Below are 20163 nucleotides of genomic sequence, written 5' to 3' on the forward strand. Positions count from 1 at the left end.
CTCTCTATTTCCATGACATCGTGAGAAGCACAAATGGCCTCCAGCAGCTGTTGTTCGGTAAGAAGACTGTAACAGGTTGGAAGTTTGTTATCTGACTCCAGGTAAGTACTGATTCCACTTTCAGGTGCAATCTGTTGGACAAGATTCTCTAGTTCGTCATCGACCGAGACATCAAGATCAGCAAAGGAATCCTCCTCTTCTGTCATAGTATTGACGGTAGCTGCTTCTGAGAAAGTGCTGGAAATTCCAGCTGCTGCAAAACACTTGATAATAATATCGTTCTCGACCTTAGACCAAGCAGTCCCCATCCACCTTAAGGCCTGCAGCACGTCCAATGTTCTGGCAATGTCTGTTGCACTGTCGTGGTTTATGGTCATTGTAATAATATGACGAAGTAGCAACTTCCTGTAGTGGACTTTAAAGTTCTGGATTATTCCGAGATCCAAAGTTTGCAGCTTGGACGTGCAGTTAACAGGGAAAAAACACAAGTTTAATATTGGAAGAACGTCCCTTGAGATCATAGGGGCGACATCCAGCAGAGTCAATGAATAAAAAGTATTGATCAATTCTGGGCCTTGAAAGAGCTGTACAACTGGCGGAGGAACTTGTGAAAGATATCAGATGTCATCTAAGCCACGCTCACTTTACAGTGGGAACCGGAAAATGCAAAAGATCCGCATGCTGTTGCTATTGTAGAAGACACTACTGAACGCATTGTTGGCCATATCCCATTAGGCTTATCGAGAATTGTGTCGTCTTTTTAAAAAAGGGCTAACCACAAGGCAACAGCAGAAATCTGTGCAAAACGGATCAATGGAGGAGCTGGCTTGGGACTGGAAATCCCAGTTATTTATAAGATTTACGGCGGAAGGAAATATATTTGGACAGACTGGACGAACTTATTCATGGCAGCGAGACTGCAAAGAGGCCTTAAGAGAAAAAGATGAAGGAATTTTGATTGATGGACAGAAGAAGCGGAAATCGACCTTAAAAGACAAAGACAATCTCAAATAGACTTGATATGCGTGCAAATATTCCAAGATGCTGCTTGGTGTCTGTTATAACGAGAGAGAAAACAATAAAATTGTGACGTTGGGACCAAATTAAGTGTGTCCGTAAGTCCGTAATAGCGGGAGTTTGTTTCAGTCAAACGCCTGTAACTTTCGCCGGGGATTTAGTTGCTGTCCGTAATGGCGGGGTGTCCGCGAGGTAGGAGTTGACTGTATGTCACAGCGTAAAGCGCGCCTGTTCTTTTCCAAAAGCTTTGTATTAAAATATTTGAAAGATGCTGCTTTTTCGGTTTTTACTCACATTTTATTTAATATTACTTCGTAAAATAACAGTTAGAAAAAATAATGCATTTAAAATGCCATTTCAAAGCAAGTCGTTGGCACGTCGAAAATTAACTCTTCAGAACTGAACTTCACTCGGCTAAAAATAATTGACAAATGCCGGCAATTGAAAGCGGAAATGCCAAAAAGCTCAGGCTTTCATAAAAGGTTAGTACACAGTCCATTAATGATACGTCATCAATAACAGATAAAATTGTCATCCCGTTATTAGCTACAAGCTGGAGGGTTTTCTTACTTTTAAGTGTCAATTTCACAACAAGATTCTATTTTCTCACCGTTACTGTACCAATGGCGAACATTCCTAGCCTTGGAGATGAAAACTTCACCAGCAAACTGAACCAAACACTTCCCTCACCACCAACGGGCATTGTTGAAGTGTTTTCAGCTTTGAACATTTTTCTATCCATCACCGCATCTCTCGGCAACGCTCTGATCCTTATTGCTCTTCATAAAGTCTCTTCTATTCATCCTACGACGAAACTTTTCTTTCGATGTCTGGCGGTTACTGATCTTGGAGTTGGCCTTGTTGTGCAACCACTCTATGTAACCATCATTATGTCTCCCTTGATAAAAATGAATGGTCATGATATTTTCCATGTTCTTCAAGTAGGTCTTACTTTAAGCTGGTGTTTGGGTCAAGTATCTATCTTGACGTCGGCCGCCATTAGTGTGGACAGACTCCTCGCCCTGTCGTTGGGACTGAGATACAGACATGTCGTAACATTAAGGCGAGCTCGTGTAGTTATAATTTGTATTTGGTTAATTGGTGCTTTAGCTGGATGGACTCGAATGCAGAGAATTGATTTAGCTTACAAGGGAGCCGTTGTTATTTTGACACTTTCTCTAGTTACTGCGATTTTGTGCTACACGAGGATGCGCCTCAAACTACGACATCAACAAGCCCAGCTACATAATATCGTCCCTGAAGGCCCGATCGCAATCAGAGGAGGGATTCCTCTGAACATAGCACGATACAAAAAGACAGTTTCTAGCATATTGTGGGTTCAGTTGGCTTTAGTTACTTGTTATGTTCCGTTGGGCATTGTAATCGCGCTATCTGGAAATGGAATAAGTTACGTGGCTTTGAGAACCATAGAGACTGTGGTCTTCCTAAACTCGTCCCTAAACCCGATCCTGTATTGTTGGAAGATCCGAGAAGTAAAACAGGCGGTGAGAGACACGATCAGAAAGTTCTGTTGTTTTTTAAGAGACTAATTTGTTTCTTGTAGCACCAAATTATTTACTTACCTTTATCAGATTCAGTCTGGCTAGTTTGGTAAATTGAACGCAACATTTCCAATTTCAGCTTTTAGCTAATATGTGACTTAGCCTGGCAAGCATACGAATTGTTGCTTCCACTTCAGGAAAGCTGCCCATCCGACGCTGGCTGTCTTCAGTAGTTATAGTCAGGTTTCTTCAACTGAAGATGACAAATGGGAGCGCCCATTTATACACCAGGGGATAAAGAGTCACTGTGAGGTCATAGTGCTCTTTCTGCAAAACAACATGACACGAAAGGAACCAAGCGCCACACGAAAAGACGAAGAACACAAGGACAGGGGCTACGTTCAAAGGCGCAAACAGTCAAAACATGGAGCTTTAACGATTAGGCCTTGAACTTAGCGCAGTAATGCATTTCAGTCGAAAGCGTCTTTTGTAACCGAACCGATTGGTATTAGAACTTAAAGGAACTTTCTTTCCGAAGGACGCAATGTTCAGCCTGAAATATATTGAAAAATTAACTTAAACTTAAACAAGTTTAGACTTCCTCGAAGGTGCTGTGACCTGAAGTTTCAGACGATAGTTTGCCCTTTTAAGGGCAAATTAAAATTCCTCTGATGAAAATCAGTAAAATAAACGGGTGTAACTTTTGTGGGGATAGCAATGTGTGAAAACGCACTGATGTTGGCCCGTCATTTGTACTCAAGTCTCCTCAGAAGAAATGGCTTCCCAGATTCCGTTAGTTGTTGTTAACGTTGTGGTAGAATAAAGTAGTTTATTATTCATATCTGTTCTCCTATTGTTCTGAGGCTATCACACCAGCCACCACTGATACAGTTATTGCTCTCTTGAATAATGAATGAAATGAAGCTGACTAAACGGCAGCTCTTAGTCTACTCAATACATTTACACACGTACGCCGTGTTATCAACTAAGGTTCAAACAAAAGTAATTAAAAAGGATATTCAACAATCAAGCCGGAGGTATTTATTTAAAGAAAACAGGAAAAGACCTTTATTTTCAATTATTAATTAAGATATGAAGGGGTATTTGCAGCCCTTAAATATTTCTTCGTGCAAAGTGCGACTGTTCTTTTCCTAAAGCTTTGTATTAAAATATTTAATAGCCGATGCTATTCTTTCGGTTTTTAAAGTAACTGATAGAAAAAAATAATGCAATCGAAATGTGGCATTCCAAAGGAAATCACGGGGACGTCGATAATTAACTTTTCAGATGAAACCTCTCTGTGAGTTAAGAATAATTGACAAATGGCCGTATTATTTGAAAGCAGAAATGCCAGAAAGCTCAGGATTTTAATTATAAAACGTTAGTACACAGTCCATTAACAAAACGTCATCAGTGACATATAAAATTGTCATCCCGTTATTAGCCACAAGCTGAAGGTTTTTCTCACTTTTAACTGTCGACTTTTCTCACCGTCACAAGACCAATGGCGAACATTCCCAAGCCTGGAGATGCAAATTTCACAATCAAACTAAATCAAGTACTCAGCTAACCACCATCAAGCATTATTGAATTTTTATCGGCGTTGAACATTTTTCCTTTTATAACCGCATCTTTGGGCAATGTTCCTGGTCCTTATTGCTCTCCATAAAGTCACTTCTACTTATCCTCCGACCAAACTATTCTTTCGATGTCTGGCGGTCACTGATCTTGGAGTTGGCCTTATTGTACAACCACTCCATGCAATCCTCATTATGTATCCTTTGATAAAGATGAACTTTATGATGTTTTTTATGTTCACCGAATAGGTCTCATTTTAAGCTGGTGTTTGTGTAAAGTTTCTATCTCTACGTCGGTGGCAATCAGTGTGGACAGACTTCTCGCCCTGTTGTTGGGACTGAGATACAGGCATGTCGTAACTTTAGGCAAGTTCGTGTGGTTATAATTTGTTTTTGGCTACTTGGCGCCTTAGGTGGATCGACTCGGATGCAGAAAATTGGTTCATCCTTCAAGGGAACCTTTGTGCTTTTGACATTTTGTCTAGTAACTACGATATTTTGTTACTCGAAGATCCACCTCAAACTACGACATCAACAAGCCCAGCTACATAACAATGTCCCCCAAGGCCCCATCGCAATCGGAGGAGGGACTCCACTGAATATAGCATGATACAGAAACTCAGTTTCTAGCATATTGTGGATGCAGTTGGCTTTGGGTGCCTGCTATGTTCCGTCGGCCATTGGGCTCATGCTATCTGCAGATGGAGTAAAATTATAAGGTTGGGAGAGCTACAGGGACTCTAGTCTACCTAAATTCGTCTCTAAATCCGATCCTGTATTGATGGAAAATCTGCGAAGTAATTCAGGCAGTGAGAGACCCCATCAGATATTTTTACTGTTTTTAACGGCTAAATTCATTCCTTGTAGCTCTAAAAACTACCCTGTTCAAATCTAGTCTAGTTAGTTTGGAAATTTAAGTGCTTCATTAATGCCAGTTTGTAAACTACCCAGTTACTTTTTAAACTCGCTTATCAAGAGTTCAAAAGCTATGTTGAGTCGTCGGTAGAGAGGACAGAAGCACTGGTTCACAATAGAAAACCACAGGCGTATTTATTTTTCCTTCTTCTAGAACGCTGTCGTTACCTTAATGAACATACCATGTCAAAATATAATTTAGCTAGCTACTACTACTTTTAAGTTGTTACTCATGAGTAGAAGTCGTCTTTTTTGCGGGAAAACGGCTTGCCTGAAGAAAACAGTTGTTGTCCACCGGCTCTGACCCTAACAAAGTTAACTAACGACAAAAAAGGAACCTTTGAAGGCCCGTCACTGAGAATATTTGTATTTCGAGGCATGTCGAAAATCTTGGGCTAACGGAAATGTGCTTCAACAAGAATTAATTAAGCAGTGCTTCTTCTCTCCCTCTGTGATATCGATGAGAATTCTTGGAACATCCAGGGCGCCAGTGGAACTTCCGTGTCTCCTTTCATCTGAGAAGCCTGGTTTCTCTTCAAACGGTCAACTGCCATTAGATCCTCTGGTGAAAATCAGTTAAATCAACGGTGTATAGTATGGGTTTAAGGACGGTAACGTGGATAACAATTTCTTTCGTTTTTATTCATCCTATACATTTGTTTAAGGACAGTGCCCACCATTAAATACAAAGGTCTTTTCGCCAGATTAGGACCAATTGGAAAAAGTAGATCTCAGTAAGGGCTATGGAATCCACAAAGAAAACTTGGGGTAGCCACGCACCGTTCCGAGATAATGAGCCCTGAATCTCAATAAAAATGCTGACATCAGCATTTTTCTGAAAAGAAGGGAAATGTACTCCTTCACAGATTTCCTTAGAATTTGCCTTTACACTCAGAAACTGCAAACACAGTTATAAAGATCTTTAAACTAAATGGTATCATAGAAACCACTTTTGGTATGTTTTTTTATTTAAAAATCGTTGCAACAGCGCTTTTAGCGTCGCTGAAAGCCTTCCTCTGGTTCAGCTAAAATACAGTCTAAATATGAAGACATCATTGATCATCGCAGTTATACACAAAACTTAAGCAGTTGTGAAATTAAAGTCTGAAAAAAATTCAGGCCTGAACGGGATTCGAACCCATGACCTCTGGGATACCGGTGCAGAGCCCATCTACGGGTATATTATGAACTGACAATGCGGCCAGCTCCCAGTTGGTTTGATAGCTCAGTTGGTAGAGCACTGCACCGGTATCGCAGAGTTCATGGACTCGAATCCCGTTCAGGCCTGAATTTTTTTCAGGCTTTAATTTCACAACTACTTACGTTGTGTGTATAACTGCGATGATCAATCAGGTCTTCATATCATTCTCCGCAGTTCAAATGTATGAACTTTCATATATTCATTTGTACAGTCTAAATATCTTTTGCTCGCAACCAGAAACTATTGACGTGTTGAAGAGGCTTGCCACTTCCATTTCATAATATAGAATGTAGGGATAGTCAGTCGTTTTTAACAGTTAAATGAGTTGTTTTCATCTTTTTCGAAACGTTTTACGGTGCCCGTCGCATTATTTTTTTCTGTCGCCTCCCCAGGAAGTCAAACATTTGCTTCTCTCGCACTTGTTTTGCTCGCGCACTACGCCATCTGCAAGTACTGTTTACTTAACAAATTGACGTCAGTTTCTATGCGTCTGTCCTCTTATCGCGTCATAACATTGTGAAAGTGGCTGTGGAACCACGAGCCGCAGGCGAGTGACTCCACAGGAAACTTTGACAATGTTATGGCGAAATTTATCATCAATAAGAGGACAGACGCATAAAAAACTGACGTCAATTTGTTTTTTACAATAACAAGACCCCAAAATGGTCAAATTCCGGGAATAAATGAGGGGAAAGACGCCGTAAACTTGCCGTGAACAAAGATAAGTGAATTTTATCCAATATGACTCGAACATTGTCAATAGCTTTTCTCGCTTTTTGATTGGCTACTTAAAAAAAGTCCATAAAATATCATTGGTTAAAAAGTTGACAGTTTGACAGCTGAAAGTTGAACTTGAAACTTTGCATAAATTAAAATTTTATCCGTCTGTACTCTTATTGGTGATAAAAATGAGCCAATCAGTGCGCGAAAAATTAGACAGTTATTGTAAAAAGTTGGATTTCAGTATGATTTTCTGGGTATAACAACTCGTTTTTTAGATAGCAGACGTTAACAGTGGGTGGTTAACGATATGCTGCTATTCTGCTGTTTCTGGTTAAAGTACAGATTCACTAAACTTGATTTGGCTACAGTAGAAAAAGTTTGCTGTCATTTTAGTCCCGTGCTTGGTAACGTAGTTGATTATGTCAATGCTAACCGTAGCGCGCGCGTGGCATGTAAACCAAAAATGTTTTGGGTATAGCTACGTGTAAATGGGTACTGATGTAATTTTTGCGCTCTTGAATTGATGAAATAAGCGCAGTTCGTAAACGTCTTAACCAAATCAATATATTTATATACTTATGACGTCTTACCGAGTGTAATTCAAATAAAAGGTAATTATGAAGGATACTTCAATAATCAAGCCGGATGTGTTATGGGGAGGTTAAGAAAATATCTTCATTTCTCATTATTAAGACAAAGTGGTATCTGCAGCTGACCATAACAAGTGACAGAACTTAAAGCGCAACCGTTTTCTTCCAAAAGTTTTGTGCTAAGATATGTGGCCAATGCTTTTCTTTCTGTATTTAGTCACATTTTATTTTTAACTACTAGGAAAGGAAAGGAAAACATAATTCAATCGAAGTATCATTCTAAAGCAAATCATAGGCACATCGATAATTAACTTTCCAAAACAAACATAATTGACAGATGGCGGAACTACAAAGCGTAAATGCAAAAAAGCTCGGCCTATTATCAAAGTTTAGTACACAGTCCATTAACAATACGTCATCAGCGACATCTAAAATTGTCAACCCGTTATTTAGCTACAAGCAGAAGGTTTTTATCACTTTTAAGCTACGTGTTGACAACAAGATTTAATTCTCTCATCGTTGCTAGACCGATGGCGGACATTACTAGAGATGTAAACTTCACAAGCAAACTGAACCAAGCACTGAGCTCAGCACCACCTGGCATGCGTGAATTGTTCTCAGCTTTGAACATTTTTCTATCCATCACCGCATCTTTTGGCAATGTTCTGGTCCTTATTGCTCTTTATAAAGTCTCTTCTATTTATCCGCCGACGAAACTTTTCTTTCGATGTCTGGCGGTCACTGATCTTTGTGTTGGTCTCATTGTACAACCACTCTCTGCAACCCTCATTATGTCTCCTTTGATAAAGATGAACGTTCGAGGTTTTTTCTATGTTCACCGAGTACGTCAAACTTTGAGCTGGTGTTTGTGTGCAGTATCTATCTTGACGTCGGTTGCAATTAGTGTGGACAGACTTCTCGCCCTGTTGTTGGGACTGAGATACAGACATGTTGTAATATTAAGGCGAGTTCGTGTAGTTATAATTTGTTTTTGGCTAATTGGCGCTTTAGCTGGATGGACTCGTCAGTAAAGAATTGATTTAGCTTACAAAGGAGCTTTTGTTATTCTCACGCTTTCTCTAGTTACTACGATTTTCTCTTACACGGAGATCCACCTGAAACTACGACATCAACAAGTCCAGCTACATAACAATGTCCCACAAGGCCCGATCGCAATCGGAGGAGGGACTCCTCTGAATATAGCACGATACAAAAAGACAGTTTCTAGAATATTGTGGGTGCAGCTGGCTTTAATTACCTGCTATGTTCCGTTTGGCGTTGCACTCATGACATCTGCAAATAGAAAAAGCTTCGTAGCTTGGAGAGCAACGGAGACTCTTTTCTACCTTAACTCGTCTCTAAACCCAATCCTGTACTGTTGGAAGATCCGAGAAGTGAAACAAGCAGTAGGAGGCACTATTAGACAGCTTTACTGTTTTTAACAGCGAAATTTATATTTATTCCTTGTAGCACCAAAAATTACCTTCTTCAAATTCATTGTGGTTAGTTTGGTAAATTAAATATTTTATTAAATCCATTTTGAAATCACTGGTAATCCTTGCAATCTGATTGGCTATCAGTGGTGCGATTTATTCACGAATCGCACTATTTTATGCTCTAAATCGCATCTTTTTCTAAGCCAATGAGACGGTAAAACAAAACAACCAATCAGATTTCAAGGCTAGCTTAAAGTAACCAATAAAATTTCAGGAAAATGAATCGCAAAAAGCCATTGTGTGGCGAATTTTGCAACTATTAGTGCCAAAACTTTGTTTTTGTTGTTGTTTTTTCCAAAGCAATTGACGAATTTCATTAATTACAGTTTCTGAATGACGATTATGAGCTCCTTCAGGCTGAAGACTTACTTTAATGGAAGTTTAGAACTTTCAGTGTCCATTTTGACCAATGTTTTAGTGATTTTTTTTCAACATCTGCTTAAGATCCCTATGATACCGAGTCCAGCAAAACATAAACAAACGAAAACCACACAACAACAAATTCAGAGCCATCTCAAGTGGTAGATGTTTCCAGGTTTCCGGTAGTTTCAAACGAAGCAACACAAGAACTCAAGTCTGTCGCTGAGAATAAACATAGCTATGTTCAGTCGTCGGTGGATAGGACAGAAGAACTGGTTCACAATAGAGAACCACAGGCGTATTTATTTTTCCTTCTTCTAGAATTCTGTGGTTACCTTAATGAAAATACCATGTCAAAATATGCTATAACTAGCTACTACTACTTTGAAGTTGTTTCTCAGTAGAAGTCGTTTTTTTGTGGGAAAACGGCTTGCCTGAAGAGAAGACGGTGTTGTTGTCCACCGGCTCTGACTCTAACAAAGTTAACCAACGACAAATAATGAAACTTTGAACGCCCGTCACCGAGAATATTTGTATTTCGAGGCATGTCAAAAATCTCTGGCCAACGGAAATGTGCTTTAACAAGAATTAATTAAGTGGTGCTTCTTCTCTCCTTCTGTGAAATCGATGAGAATTCTTGGAACATCCAGGGCGCCAGTATCCCATTTTACCTGAGAAGCCTGGTTTCTCTTCAAACGGTCAACTGCCATTAGATCCTCTGGTGAAAATCAGTTAAATCAACAGTGTATAGTATGAGTTTAAGGACGGTAAGGTGGATGACAATTTCTTTCGTTTTTGTTCATCCTATACATTTGTTTAAGGACAGTGGCTACTATTAAATACAAAGGTTTTTTCGCCAGATTAGGACCAATTGGAAAAAGTGGTTCATAGTACATAAGGGCTATGGAATCCACAAAGAAAACTTGGGGCATCGTTCCGAGATAATTAGCCCTGAATCTCAATAAAAATGCTGACATCGGCATTTTTCTGAAAAGAAGGAGAATGTACTCCTTCACAGATTTCCTTAGAATTTGCCTTTACACTCCGAAAAGCAAACACAGTTATAAAGATCTTTAAACTACATGGTAAATGGTAACATAAAAACCACTTTTAGTATGTTTTTAATTACAAAATCGTTGCAACAGCGCTTTTAGCGTCTCTGACAGCTCTCTTCTGGTTTAGCCAAAATACGTTCTGAATAGCTTTTCCTCACAGCCAGAAACTAGTCACTTGTTGAATAGGCTTGCCACTTCCATTTCATAATATAGAATGTAGGGGTAGCCACTCGTTTTTAAAAGTCACTTGAGTTGTTTTCATCTTTTTTGAAAAGTTTTACGGTGCCCGTTACATTTTTATTTGAATATTTATTTATCATTGTTTGTTTACATTGGTCCTGAAAAGCCCCAATGGGGAGTGGCCAATTAAGTATACATTACATTACATTTAAGAAATAGAAAACACGTACCGTGTTTCTATCGAGTTATAGAAACACGAGTGGAAGTTTGGGAGAACGAGAAATGCTGTCGGAACACGAGCCGCAGGCGAGTGTTTCCACAGCTTTTTCGAGTTCTCCCAAACTTTCACAAGTGTTTCTATAACTCGATAGAAACACGGAGAACATGTTTTCTATTTCTTTCAGAAAACACTGCGACGAAAAAAGGGAAAACAATCTGCAGGTCCTGTTTACAGTTGGATTTCAGGATGATTTCCTGGGTACAATGTATATCAACTAGTTTTTTCGATGGAAGACGTTAACAGTGGGTGGTTAACGATATGCTGCTATTTTGCTGTTCTTAGCTAAAGTACAGATTCACTAAACTTGATTTGGTTACAGTAGAAAAAGTTTTCTTTCATTTTAGTGCCGTACTTGGTAACGTAGTTGATTATGTCAATGCTAACCATACAGCGCGCGTGGCGTGTAAACCAAAACTGTTTTGGGTATAGCACGTGTAAATGGGTAGTGACGTGATTTTTGCGCCCTGAATTGATGAAATAAAGCGCAGTTCTTACAAGTTTTAGCCAAATCAATATATTCATATACTAATGACATGTTATCGACTAAAATTCAAATAAAAGGTAATTATGAAGGATACTTCAATAATCATGCCAGATGCGTTATGGGGGAGGTTAAAAAAATATCTTCATTTTTCATTATTAAGACAACGTAGTATCTGCAGCTGACCCTAACAAGTGACAGAACATAAAGTGCAACCGTTTTCTTCCAAAAGCTTTGTGCTAAGATATGAAGCCAATGCTTTCCTTTCTGTATTTAGTCGCATTTTATTTTTAATTACTTCTTAAACGTAACAGTAAGGAAAACATAATGCAATCGAAATATTATTCTAAAACAAATCATAGGCTCATCGATAATTAACTTTCCAGAACAAACATAATTGACAGATGGCGGAATTACAAAGCGGAAATGCCAAAAAGCTCAGGCTATTATCAAAGGTTAGTACAGAGTCCATTAATACGTCATCAGCGACATGTAAAATTGTTAACCCGTTATTTAACTACAAGCAGTAGGTTTTTCTCACTTTTAAGCTTCGTGTTCACAACAAGATTTAATTCTTTAATCGTTGCTAGACCAATGGCGAACATTACTGGAGATGGAAACTACACAAGCAAACTGAACCAAGCACTCAGCTTACCACCACCTGGCATGCGTGAATTGTTCTCAGCTTTGAACATTTTTCTTTCTATCCATCAGTATATCTTTGGGCAATGTTCAGATCTTCATTGCCCTTCATAAAGTCACTTCTATTTATCCCCCGACGAAACTTTTCTTTCGATGTCTGGCGCTCACTGATCTTTGTGTTGGTCTTACTACTCTTTGTAACTCTCATTATGTCTCCTCTGATAAAGATGAACGTTCAAGGCTTTTTCTATGTTCACCGAGTACGTCACACTTTAAGCTGGATTTTGTGTGGAGTATCTGTCTCAACGTCTACCACAATTAGTGTGGACAGACTCCTCGCCCTGCTGTTAGGACTGAGAAACAGACATGTCGTAGCATTAAGGCGAGTTCGTGTAGTTATAATTTGTATTTGGTTAATTGGTATTCTAGGTGGATGGGCTTGAATGCAGAGAATTGATTTAGCTTACAAGGGAGCCGTTGTTATTTTGACACTTTCTCTAGTTACCAGTCAGGAATATCCCGATAAATTAGGACAGTCATGACGTCATGAGGCTATTGTTAGCAGGGAAAATGGCGGACCTTTTATGCGGACCAAGAAGATATGTTGTTTCCAGTCTCGCAGAGAGTCTGGCCAGCATTATCCAGGACTTTTTGCGACCAAACGTTGAGAAGAAGAACAAGCGGCCATTTTTGTAGTGGGAGAACGTTGACTGTCTTCTAATCATTGAGTTTTTTTGGTGTCAAGCGACGATGTAGACGCGATTTTGCAAATATTAAGGTTAGTGAAGTGTACGCGTTATTTTCTAGTATTCACGTATTTTTCATTGAGCTGTGTATATTTTTTACTGGTTCTAGTGTTGTTAAAGTTTCATCATGCCAAATTACACGGTTGTAAACAACGTCGATATTTTGTAAACTCTCTTTGAATTTGCGTTACAAGTGTACCTGAACTGCTGTTCTTATAAGGCTTGAGTAATGCATCGTTCCTTCATTTTTATGACAGTTGTTTTCAATTTCTCTCTGTTAAGTACATGGAAGAGCATACTCGACTGCTCGAGGCACTTTGCCGAATTTTAGGGGGAAAAAACAAAGGACGAAATTAAACAAATTTGGGAGGTCTCTGTTTTGGTGGATTCACCGAATGTGCACCCCAGTTTTATCACTGGAGAACCAGCAGCCTGTTGAAAATCACCTACAGCACAGAAGTGGCAGCGAAACAGACAGGCCAGGGGTAGTGCGGTGATTCCCTGTAAATGGATGCTATCAGTATCCCAAGGAATGGCACAAAGGGTAGAGAGACTGTTTATGCTCATTTACCAGAGGTTGAGGGCCATGCAAACATGTAAATTAAGGTTTGTAGGGGGCATTGTACTCCGTTTTTTGGGCATTTTTTAAAAACTATACACACTGCAGCTGTTCCTAGTAGATGATGATTCTTTTCACCTCCCCATGAAGCTTGAATGTACCAGAAAGTAATGTTTTTGCAAAATAACTTTTATGAACGCAAAGACTGAAAAGGTACGAGAGTTTAGAATGTAGTGTCGAGTGTTGAACATTACTAATTGGGAAACTAATGCTAAACATTAATTGGTTGTGAACAGGAAACATATCAGTTTGGTTAAGAATATGTAATAAAAAATAGAAAACATAAGAGTTATCAGACCACTTGAGGGCAATCTCTTATTTAGTGAGACTAATGTGGTAACTACATTCAAAATAAATTCATATGTTAAAACGAAAAATACATTTGTAATAATATCGACATCTGTAAGCAATGTAATAATCTTCTAAGCGCTTGTGATTTGTTTCAGGTCCTGCATTCTGCTAAGAGGCAAATTCAAGGTTGAGAGTACCTAAAGAGTGAATAAAATAAAATGGATTTCACTTTCAAGACTGAATTTGTTTTGTATACTTTAAATAAATATATAATAAAACCTTGGGACATGTGGATGGATTGTGAATGCTCCCTTGTCAACCTGTCCAGGAATTATATTTTGATATTTTGGGTAAATAACTTGTGAAAGTCAGCAATTATATGTAAGTTTTCATAATTTAAATGTGGAAATCAGACATAATATCTTTTAGCACAGTAACAAATAGATACAAGAAATATTTGAAATAAATACCAAAATGGAGAAATTTCAGAATTACAAAGAATATATTAACAGAATTTTTGACTATCCCTGCATCTGACAACACTAAAAATTTGGATACATTTTTTCTAGCTTAGTTTATTTTGTATAAAAGAACAAGAATTTCTAACTCGTATGCGTTATTGAAAATTCTGTTTTAATGATGATTTCATTTCCTCGATTTAGCCAAAACGTATAACAGTTTGGACACCTACAATTTATCTTTGCTGGCATATAAGAACACGCGCGTGCCGTCGATTTCGGCCCGATAATCCCTAGATAAGAGGAAAGCCTCAATTCTCATGTCGATCATTTCTGTGCTTAGAAAAATGCAGAGTAAAGATGCTTACCGATTGTACGGTCTCTTTCCAAAGAATGATAACAGCAGCTCGTCAAACGTGGCCCGCATTGCGTTCTGTGGTGTTTCCTTCGGTCCGAGGATAATCGTTACCTGGGCAGAATTGTCTGTGACATGGAACGCGAACACAAACTTTCCTTTTATTTTATAATTTGGACAGTATTTAACTCAATTCGAGATAAATATATACCTCCTGAAGGCCCGCATTCATGGCATTGGAAAGTATTCGCGACTCTTTTTGTCCGCCATCTTGAATCTCTTGGTTTGTTGTGAAACACAACACCCCAATCAAAACAAGCATTCTCATTGGTTGAAACGTGAGTTTCGTGACATCACAGATGTCCTAATTTATCGGGATATTCCGGACTGGTTACTGCGATTTTCTTCTACACGAAGATGCACCTAAAACTACGACATCAACAAGCCCAGCTATATACTAACGTCCCTCAAGGCCCGATCGCAATCGGAGGAGGGATTCCTCTGAATATAGCAAGATACAAAAAGACAGTTTCTAGCATATTGTGGGTGCAGTTGGCTTTAGTTACCTGTTATGTCCCGTTGGGCATTTTAATCGCGCTATCTGGAAATGGAATAAGTTACGTGGCTTTGAGAGCCATGGAGACTCTCGTCTGCCTAAGCTCATCCCTAAACCCGATCCTGTATTGCTGGAAGATCCGAGAAGTAAGACACGATCAGACAGTTTTACTGTTTTTAAGAGACTAATTTGTTCCTTGTAGCTCCAAATCGTTACCTTAATCAGATCCAGTCTGGCTGGTTTAATTGGTAAATTGAACGCAACATTTATAATTTAAGTTTTTCAACTAATAGGTGACTTAGCCTGACAGGCATACGAATTACATACATACATACGTACGTACGTACATACATACATACATACATACATAAGCTTTATTTAAGCTCGAATTTCAGAGTAGCTTGACAAGATAACATTTCCGAGAACAAAATATTTGATAACGAAAAATTAAAATAGAAATTGCTATTTACATATTTACAATTGACTTATATTAACTAATTGTTGCTTCCACTGCAGGGGAAGCTACCCATCCGGCGCTGGCTGTCTGCAATACTTACAGTCAGGTTTCTTCAACTGAAGATGACAAATGGGAGTGCCCATTTATACACCAGGGGACAAAGAGTCACTGTGAGATCATAGCGCTCTTTCTGCAAAACAACATGAAACGAAAGAACTCAACAAAACACCACTCGACAAGGCGACAAACAAAAGGACAGGGGCTACTTTCAAAGGCGCAAACAATCAAAACATGGAACTTCACTAGACCTTGAACTTAGCACAATAATATATTTCAGTCGAAAGCGTCTTTTGTAACCGAACCGGTTGGTATTAGACATTAAAGGAACTTTCTTTCCGAAGGACGCAATGTCCAGTCTGAAATATATTGAAAAATTAACTTAAACTTAACCAAGGTTTGACTTCCTCTGGAGGTACTGTGACCTGAAGAGGCTGTTAACTTTTCAGACGATAATTTGCCCTCAATTCCTCTGGTGAAAATCACTGAAATAAACTCGTGTAACTTTTGTGAGGTTAACAATGTGTGAAAACGTACTGATGTTGGCCCGTCATTTGTACTCAGGCCTCCTCAGATTAAACGGTCTCCCAGATTCAGTTAGTTGTTGTTAACCTCGAGGTAGAATAAAGTAGGTTTACTACTCGTATCTGCCTCCTGTTGTTCTGTGGCTATCACGCCAGCCACCACTGATACAGTTATTGCTCTCTTGAATTGCTGAAATGAAGCTGATTAAACGGATAATTAACGAAAAGAATATTTCAACAGTCAAGCCGGAGGTATTAAAGAAAACATTAGAAAAATACCTTTATTTTCAATTATAAATTAAGATATGAAGTGTATATAAAGTATCTGCAGCCCTAAAATATTTCTCAGCGTAAAGCGCGACTGTTCTTTTCCTACAGCTTTGTATTAAAATATTTAATAGCCGATGCTATTCTTTCGGTTTTTAAAGTAACTTCTACAAAAAAATTAATGCAATCGAAATGTGGCATTCTAAAGTAAATCGCGGGGAACTTCGATAATTAACTTTTCAGAAGAAACGTCACTGTGAGTTAAGAATAATTGACAAATGGGGGCATTTGAAAGCGGAAATGCCAAAAAGCTCGGGCTTTTTTAACAGGTTAGTGTATAGTCCATTAACGATACGTCATCAGTGACATATAAAATTATCAACCCGTTATTAGCTACAAGCTGGAGGCTTTTCTCACTTTTAAGCGTCGACTTCACAACAAGATTTAATTTTCTCAACGTCACAAGACCAATGGCGAACATTCCCAGTTGAACTTGCATAAATCAACATTTCGTCCGTCTGTACTCTTACTTATGATAAAAATCAGCCACCCAGCGCACGAGAAATTAAACAGTTATTATAAAAAATTGGATTTCAGTATGATTTACTACGTATAACAACTAGTTTTTAGATGGAGGACGTTAACAGTGAGTGGATAACGATATGCTGCTATTCTGCTGTTCCTGCTTAAAGTACAGATTCACTAAACTTGATTTTGCAACAGTCGGAAAAGTTTGCTTTCATTTTAGTCGCGTACTTTGTAACGTAGTTGATTATGTCAATGCCAACCCTAGCTCGCGTGCGATGTGTAAACCACACATATTTTGGGTATAGCCACGTGTAAATGGGTACTGATGTAATTTTGTCGCTCTTGAATTGATGAAATAAAGCGCAGTTCTTAGACGTCTTAGCCCAGTCAATATATTTACATACCGTATGACGTCTTATCGACTATAATTCAAATAAAAGTAATTATGAAGGATACTTCAATAACCAAGCTTAAGCCGGATGTGTTATGGGGGAAGTTAAAAAAATATCTTCATTTTTCATTATTAAGACCAAGTGGTATCTGCAGCTGACCTTAACAAGTGACAGAACTTAAAGCGCAACCGTTTTCTTCCAAAAGCTTTGTGCTATGATATGTGGCTAATGCTTTTCTTTCTGTATTTAGTCACATTTTATTTTTAATTACTTCTTAAACGTAACAGTTAGGAAAACATAATGCAGTCGAAATATCATTCTAAAGTAAATCGTAGGCACATCGATAATGAACTTTCCAGAACAAACATGCATTTGCAGCTTCACTGTAAGTGAAAAATAATTGACAGACGGCGGCATTACAAAGCGGAAGTGTCAAAAAGCTCGGGTTATTATCAAAGGTTAGTACACAGTCCATTAACAACCCGTTATTTAGCTACAGAACGAGGTTTTTCTCACTTTTAAGCTTCGTTTTCACAACAAAATTTAATTCTTTCATCGTTGCTAGACCAATGGCCAACATTACTGGAGATACAAACTTCACAAGCAAACTGAACCAAGCACTGAGCTCAGCACCACCTGGCATGCGTGAATTGTTCTCAGCTTTGAACATTTTTCTATCCATCACCGCATCTCTGGGCAATGTTGCGATCCTTATTGCTCTTCATAAAGTTACTTCTATTCATCCTCCGACGAAACTTTTCTTTCGATGTCTGGCGGTCACTGATCTTTGTGTTGGTCTCATTGTGCAACCACTCTCTGCAACCCTCATTACGTCTCCTTTGATAAAGATGAACGTTCGAGGTTTTTTCTATGTTCGCCGAGTACGTCAAACTTTGAGCTGGTGTTTGTGTGCAGTATCTATCTTGACGTCGGTTGCAATTAGTGTGGACAGACTTCTCGCCCTGTTGTTGGGACTGAGATACAGACATGTTGTAATATTAAGGCGAGTTCGTGTAGTTATAATTTGTTTTTGGCTAATTGGCGCTTTAGCTGGATGGACTCGTCAGCAAAGAATTGATTTAGCTTACAAAGGAGCTTTTGTTATTCTCACGCTTTCTCTAGTTACTACGATTTTCTCTTACACGAAGATCCACCTGAAACTACGACATCAACAAGCCCAGCTACATAACAATGTCCCTCAAGGCCCAATGGGAACTGGAGGAGGGACTCCACTGAATATAGCAAGATACAAAAAGTCAGTTTCTAGCATACTGTGGGTGCAGCTGGCTTTAGTTACCTGCTATGTTCCGTTTGGTACAATTGCGCTCATGCCATCTGCAAATGGAGTAGGTTTCTTAGCTTGGAAAGCAACGGAGACTCTAGTCTACCTAAACTCGTCTCTAAACCCAGTCCTGTATTGCTGGAAGATCCGAGAAGTAAAACAAGCAGTAGCAGACACTATTAGACAGCTTTCCTGTTTTTAACAGCTAAATTTATATTTATTCCTTGTAACACCAAAAATTACCTTCTTCAAATTTATTGTGGTTAGTTTGGTAAATTAAATGCTATATTTATTGTGTCGATATTTCGTAGCATAGTTATTTAACACTCGGTGCGTGCGAATACTCTGCCTGGTATGTACCCGATTGTACATATTTAATTATAAGTTATCTGTAATTTATGCGTGTGTCAGTTGCATCCGATCTTGGCTGCTATCAAGATGTCTTCGAGGAGTTCAATTAAAGTTATTTAACGTTACATTGATTATGCTAGTTTTTTTTTAAAAAAAATGTGACTTGTCCGTTTGAAGTCATCTTTCATTAACTTTTAAAAGCTATACTAGGTCCTCGGTTAAAAGAGCAGAAGTCAGAAGTGCTGGACAACAAGAAAAACAGAGAACTACAGGCAAACGTGTTTTTTTCCTATGTCTGGAGTTCGACCGTGATGGACAGACTATGTCAAAATAAAATTTGACCACTGTTACTTTTTAGTTCCTGGAGAACGGCTTGCCTGAAGAATAGGATCGTTAAGTTGTCCGCGGGCTTTTACACTCTCTCTTTACTGCCTTAACTTGCGGCAGCAATCCGTAACCTAGGATAAAGAAAGCAACCCATGTGCTATCTAACATTAGCATGAAGTTTGAAAAGGAATATTTGGAGACAACGGAAGTAAAATGAGCTGGAAGAGAAACGATTTAGAGGTTTATAGATAAACTTCTGTGGGATAAAAGACTTTCTCTATGTGGGAAAGGGAATTTTGATTGTAAGATCGCGAAAAAAGGAAAAAAACCTCAAAAAATGACAAAAAGGTCTAGACAATACAAACAGAAAAGACCAAGGGTCTGTATTTTCCTGGTAAGATCCCGAGTAAGCTTGGTCAAAAAGAGATTTAGCGATGACGAGACCGAAAAAAAAAGAGCGGCCATAAGCTTACATCGCAAAATTCTGAGATTCGATTTATCATTGACTCACCTTTGAAGTATCAGGGAATAAAAGAGGACAAGAGAACTGGAAGAAAAGGAACAAGACTGTTACGGGTTACGGGTTACGGGTTAGTTCATTCTTTTGGTAAACTGAGTAAACCATTAAACAACCGAAAACATCGTCAAAAGTGGAGGCGAGTGATCATTCAGAACAACGCCCGGTTCAATATTTAGAAAATATTTGACCGCAATGATGCAATCTGATTGGTTATAATAAATCTATATGGAAATATTTTAAGGAAAACGACCAATTTTTTAAGTTTGCAAGACATGTTTCGACAGAGCTTCTGTCATCTTCAGTTAAATGAATGATTACAAAGCAAGTTGAATAATAAGTAGGCAAAAATGCTAATTAAGACAAATAGTAACAACAAGAACGTGAAAAGGTGTAAGTTAAAAGGATAATTTTAGA

General features: G+C 38.6%; 2 protein-coding genes and 3 pseudogenes across 2 annotated transcripts; all 5 read left to right on the forward strand.

The window, feature by feature from the left end:
* Positions 1-1640: 1640 nt before the first annotated feature.
* On the forward strand, positions 1641-2996 carry LOC145463919 (adenosine receptor A3-like). The gene has a single exon (XM_081447710.1). The coding sequence runs from the start codon at positions 1641-1643 to the stop codon at positions 2565-2567; it is 927 nt and encodes a 308-aa protein (XP_081303836.1). The 3' UTR covers positions 2568-2996.
* On the forward strand, positions 2995-5120 carry LOC145463920 (adenosine receptor A3-like; annotated as a pseudogene).
* A 2750-nt stretch (positions 5121-7870) lies between these two features.
* LOC145463029 (adenosine receptor A3-like) lies at positions 7871-10034 on the forward strand (annotated as a pseudogene).
* Positions 10035-11821: 1787 nt separating this feature from the next.
* On the forward strand, positions 11822-16226 carry LOC145463230 (melanocortin receptor 4-like; annotated as a pseudogene).
* A 764-nt stretch (positions 16227-16990) lies between these two features.
* On the forward strand, positions 16991-18753 carry LOC145463511 (adenosine receptor A3-like). The gene has a single exon (XM_081447262.1). The coding sequence runs from the start codon at positions 17839-17841 to the stop codon at positions 18751-18753; it is 915 nt and encodes a 304-aa protein (XP_081303388.1). The 5' UTR covers positions 16991-17838.
* The last annotated feature ends 1410 nt before the right edge of the window (positions 18754-20163 follow it).

This window comes from Orbicella franksi, chromosome 12, assembly GCF_964199315.1.
Source record: "Orbicella franksi chromosome 12, jaOrbFran1.1, whole genome shotgun sequence".
Lineage (NCBI taxonomy): Eukaryota > Metazoa > Cnidaria > Anthozoa > Scleractinia > Merulinidae > Orbicella > Orbicella franksi.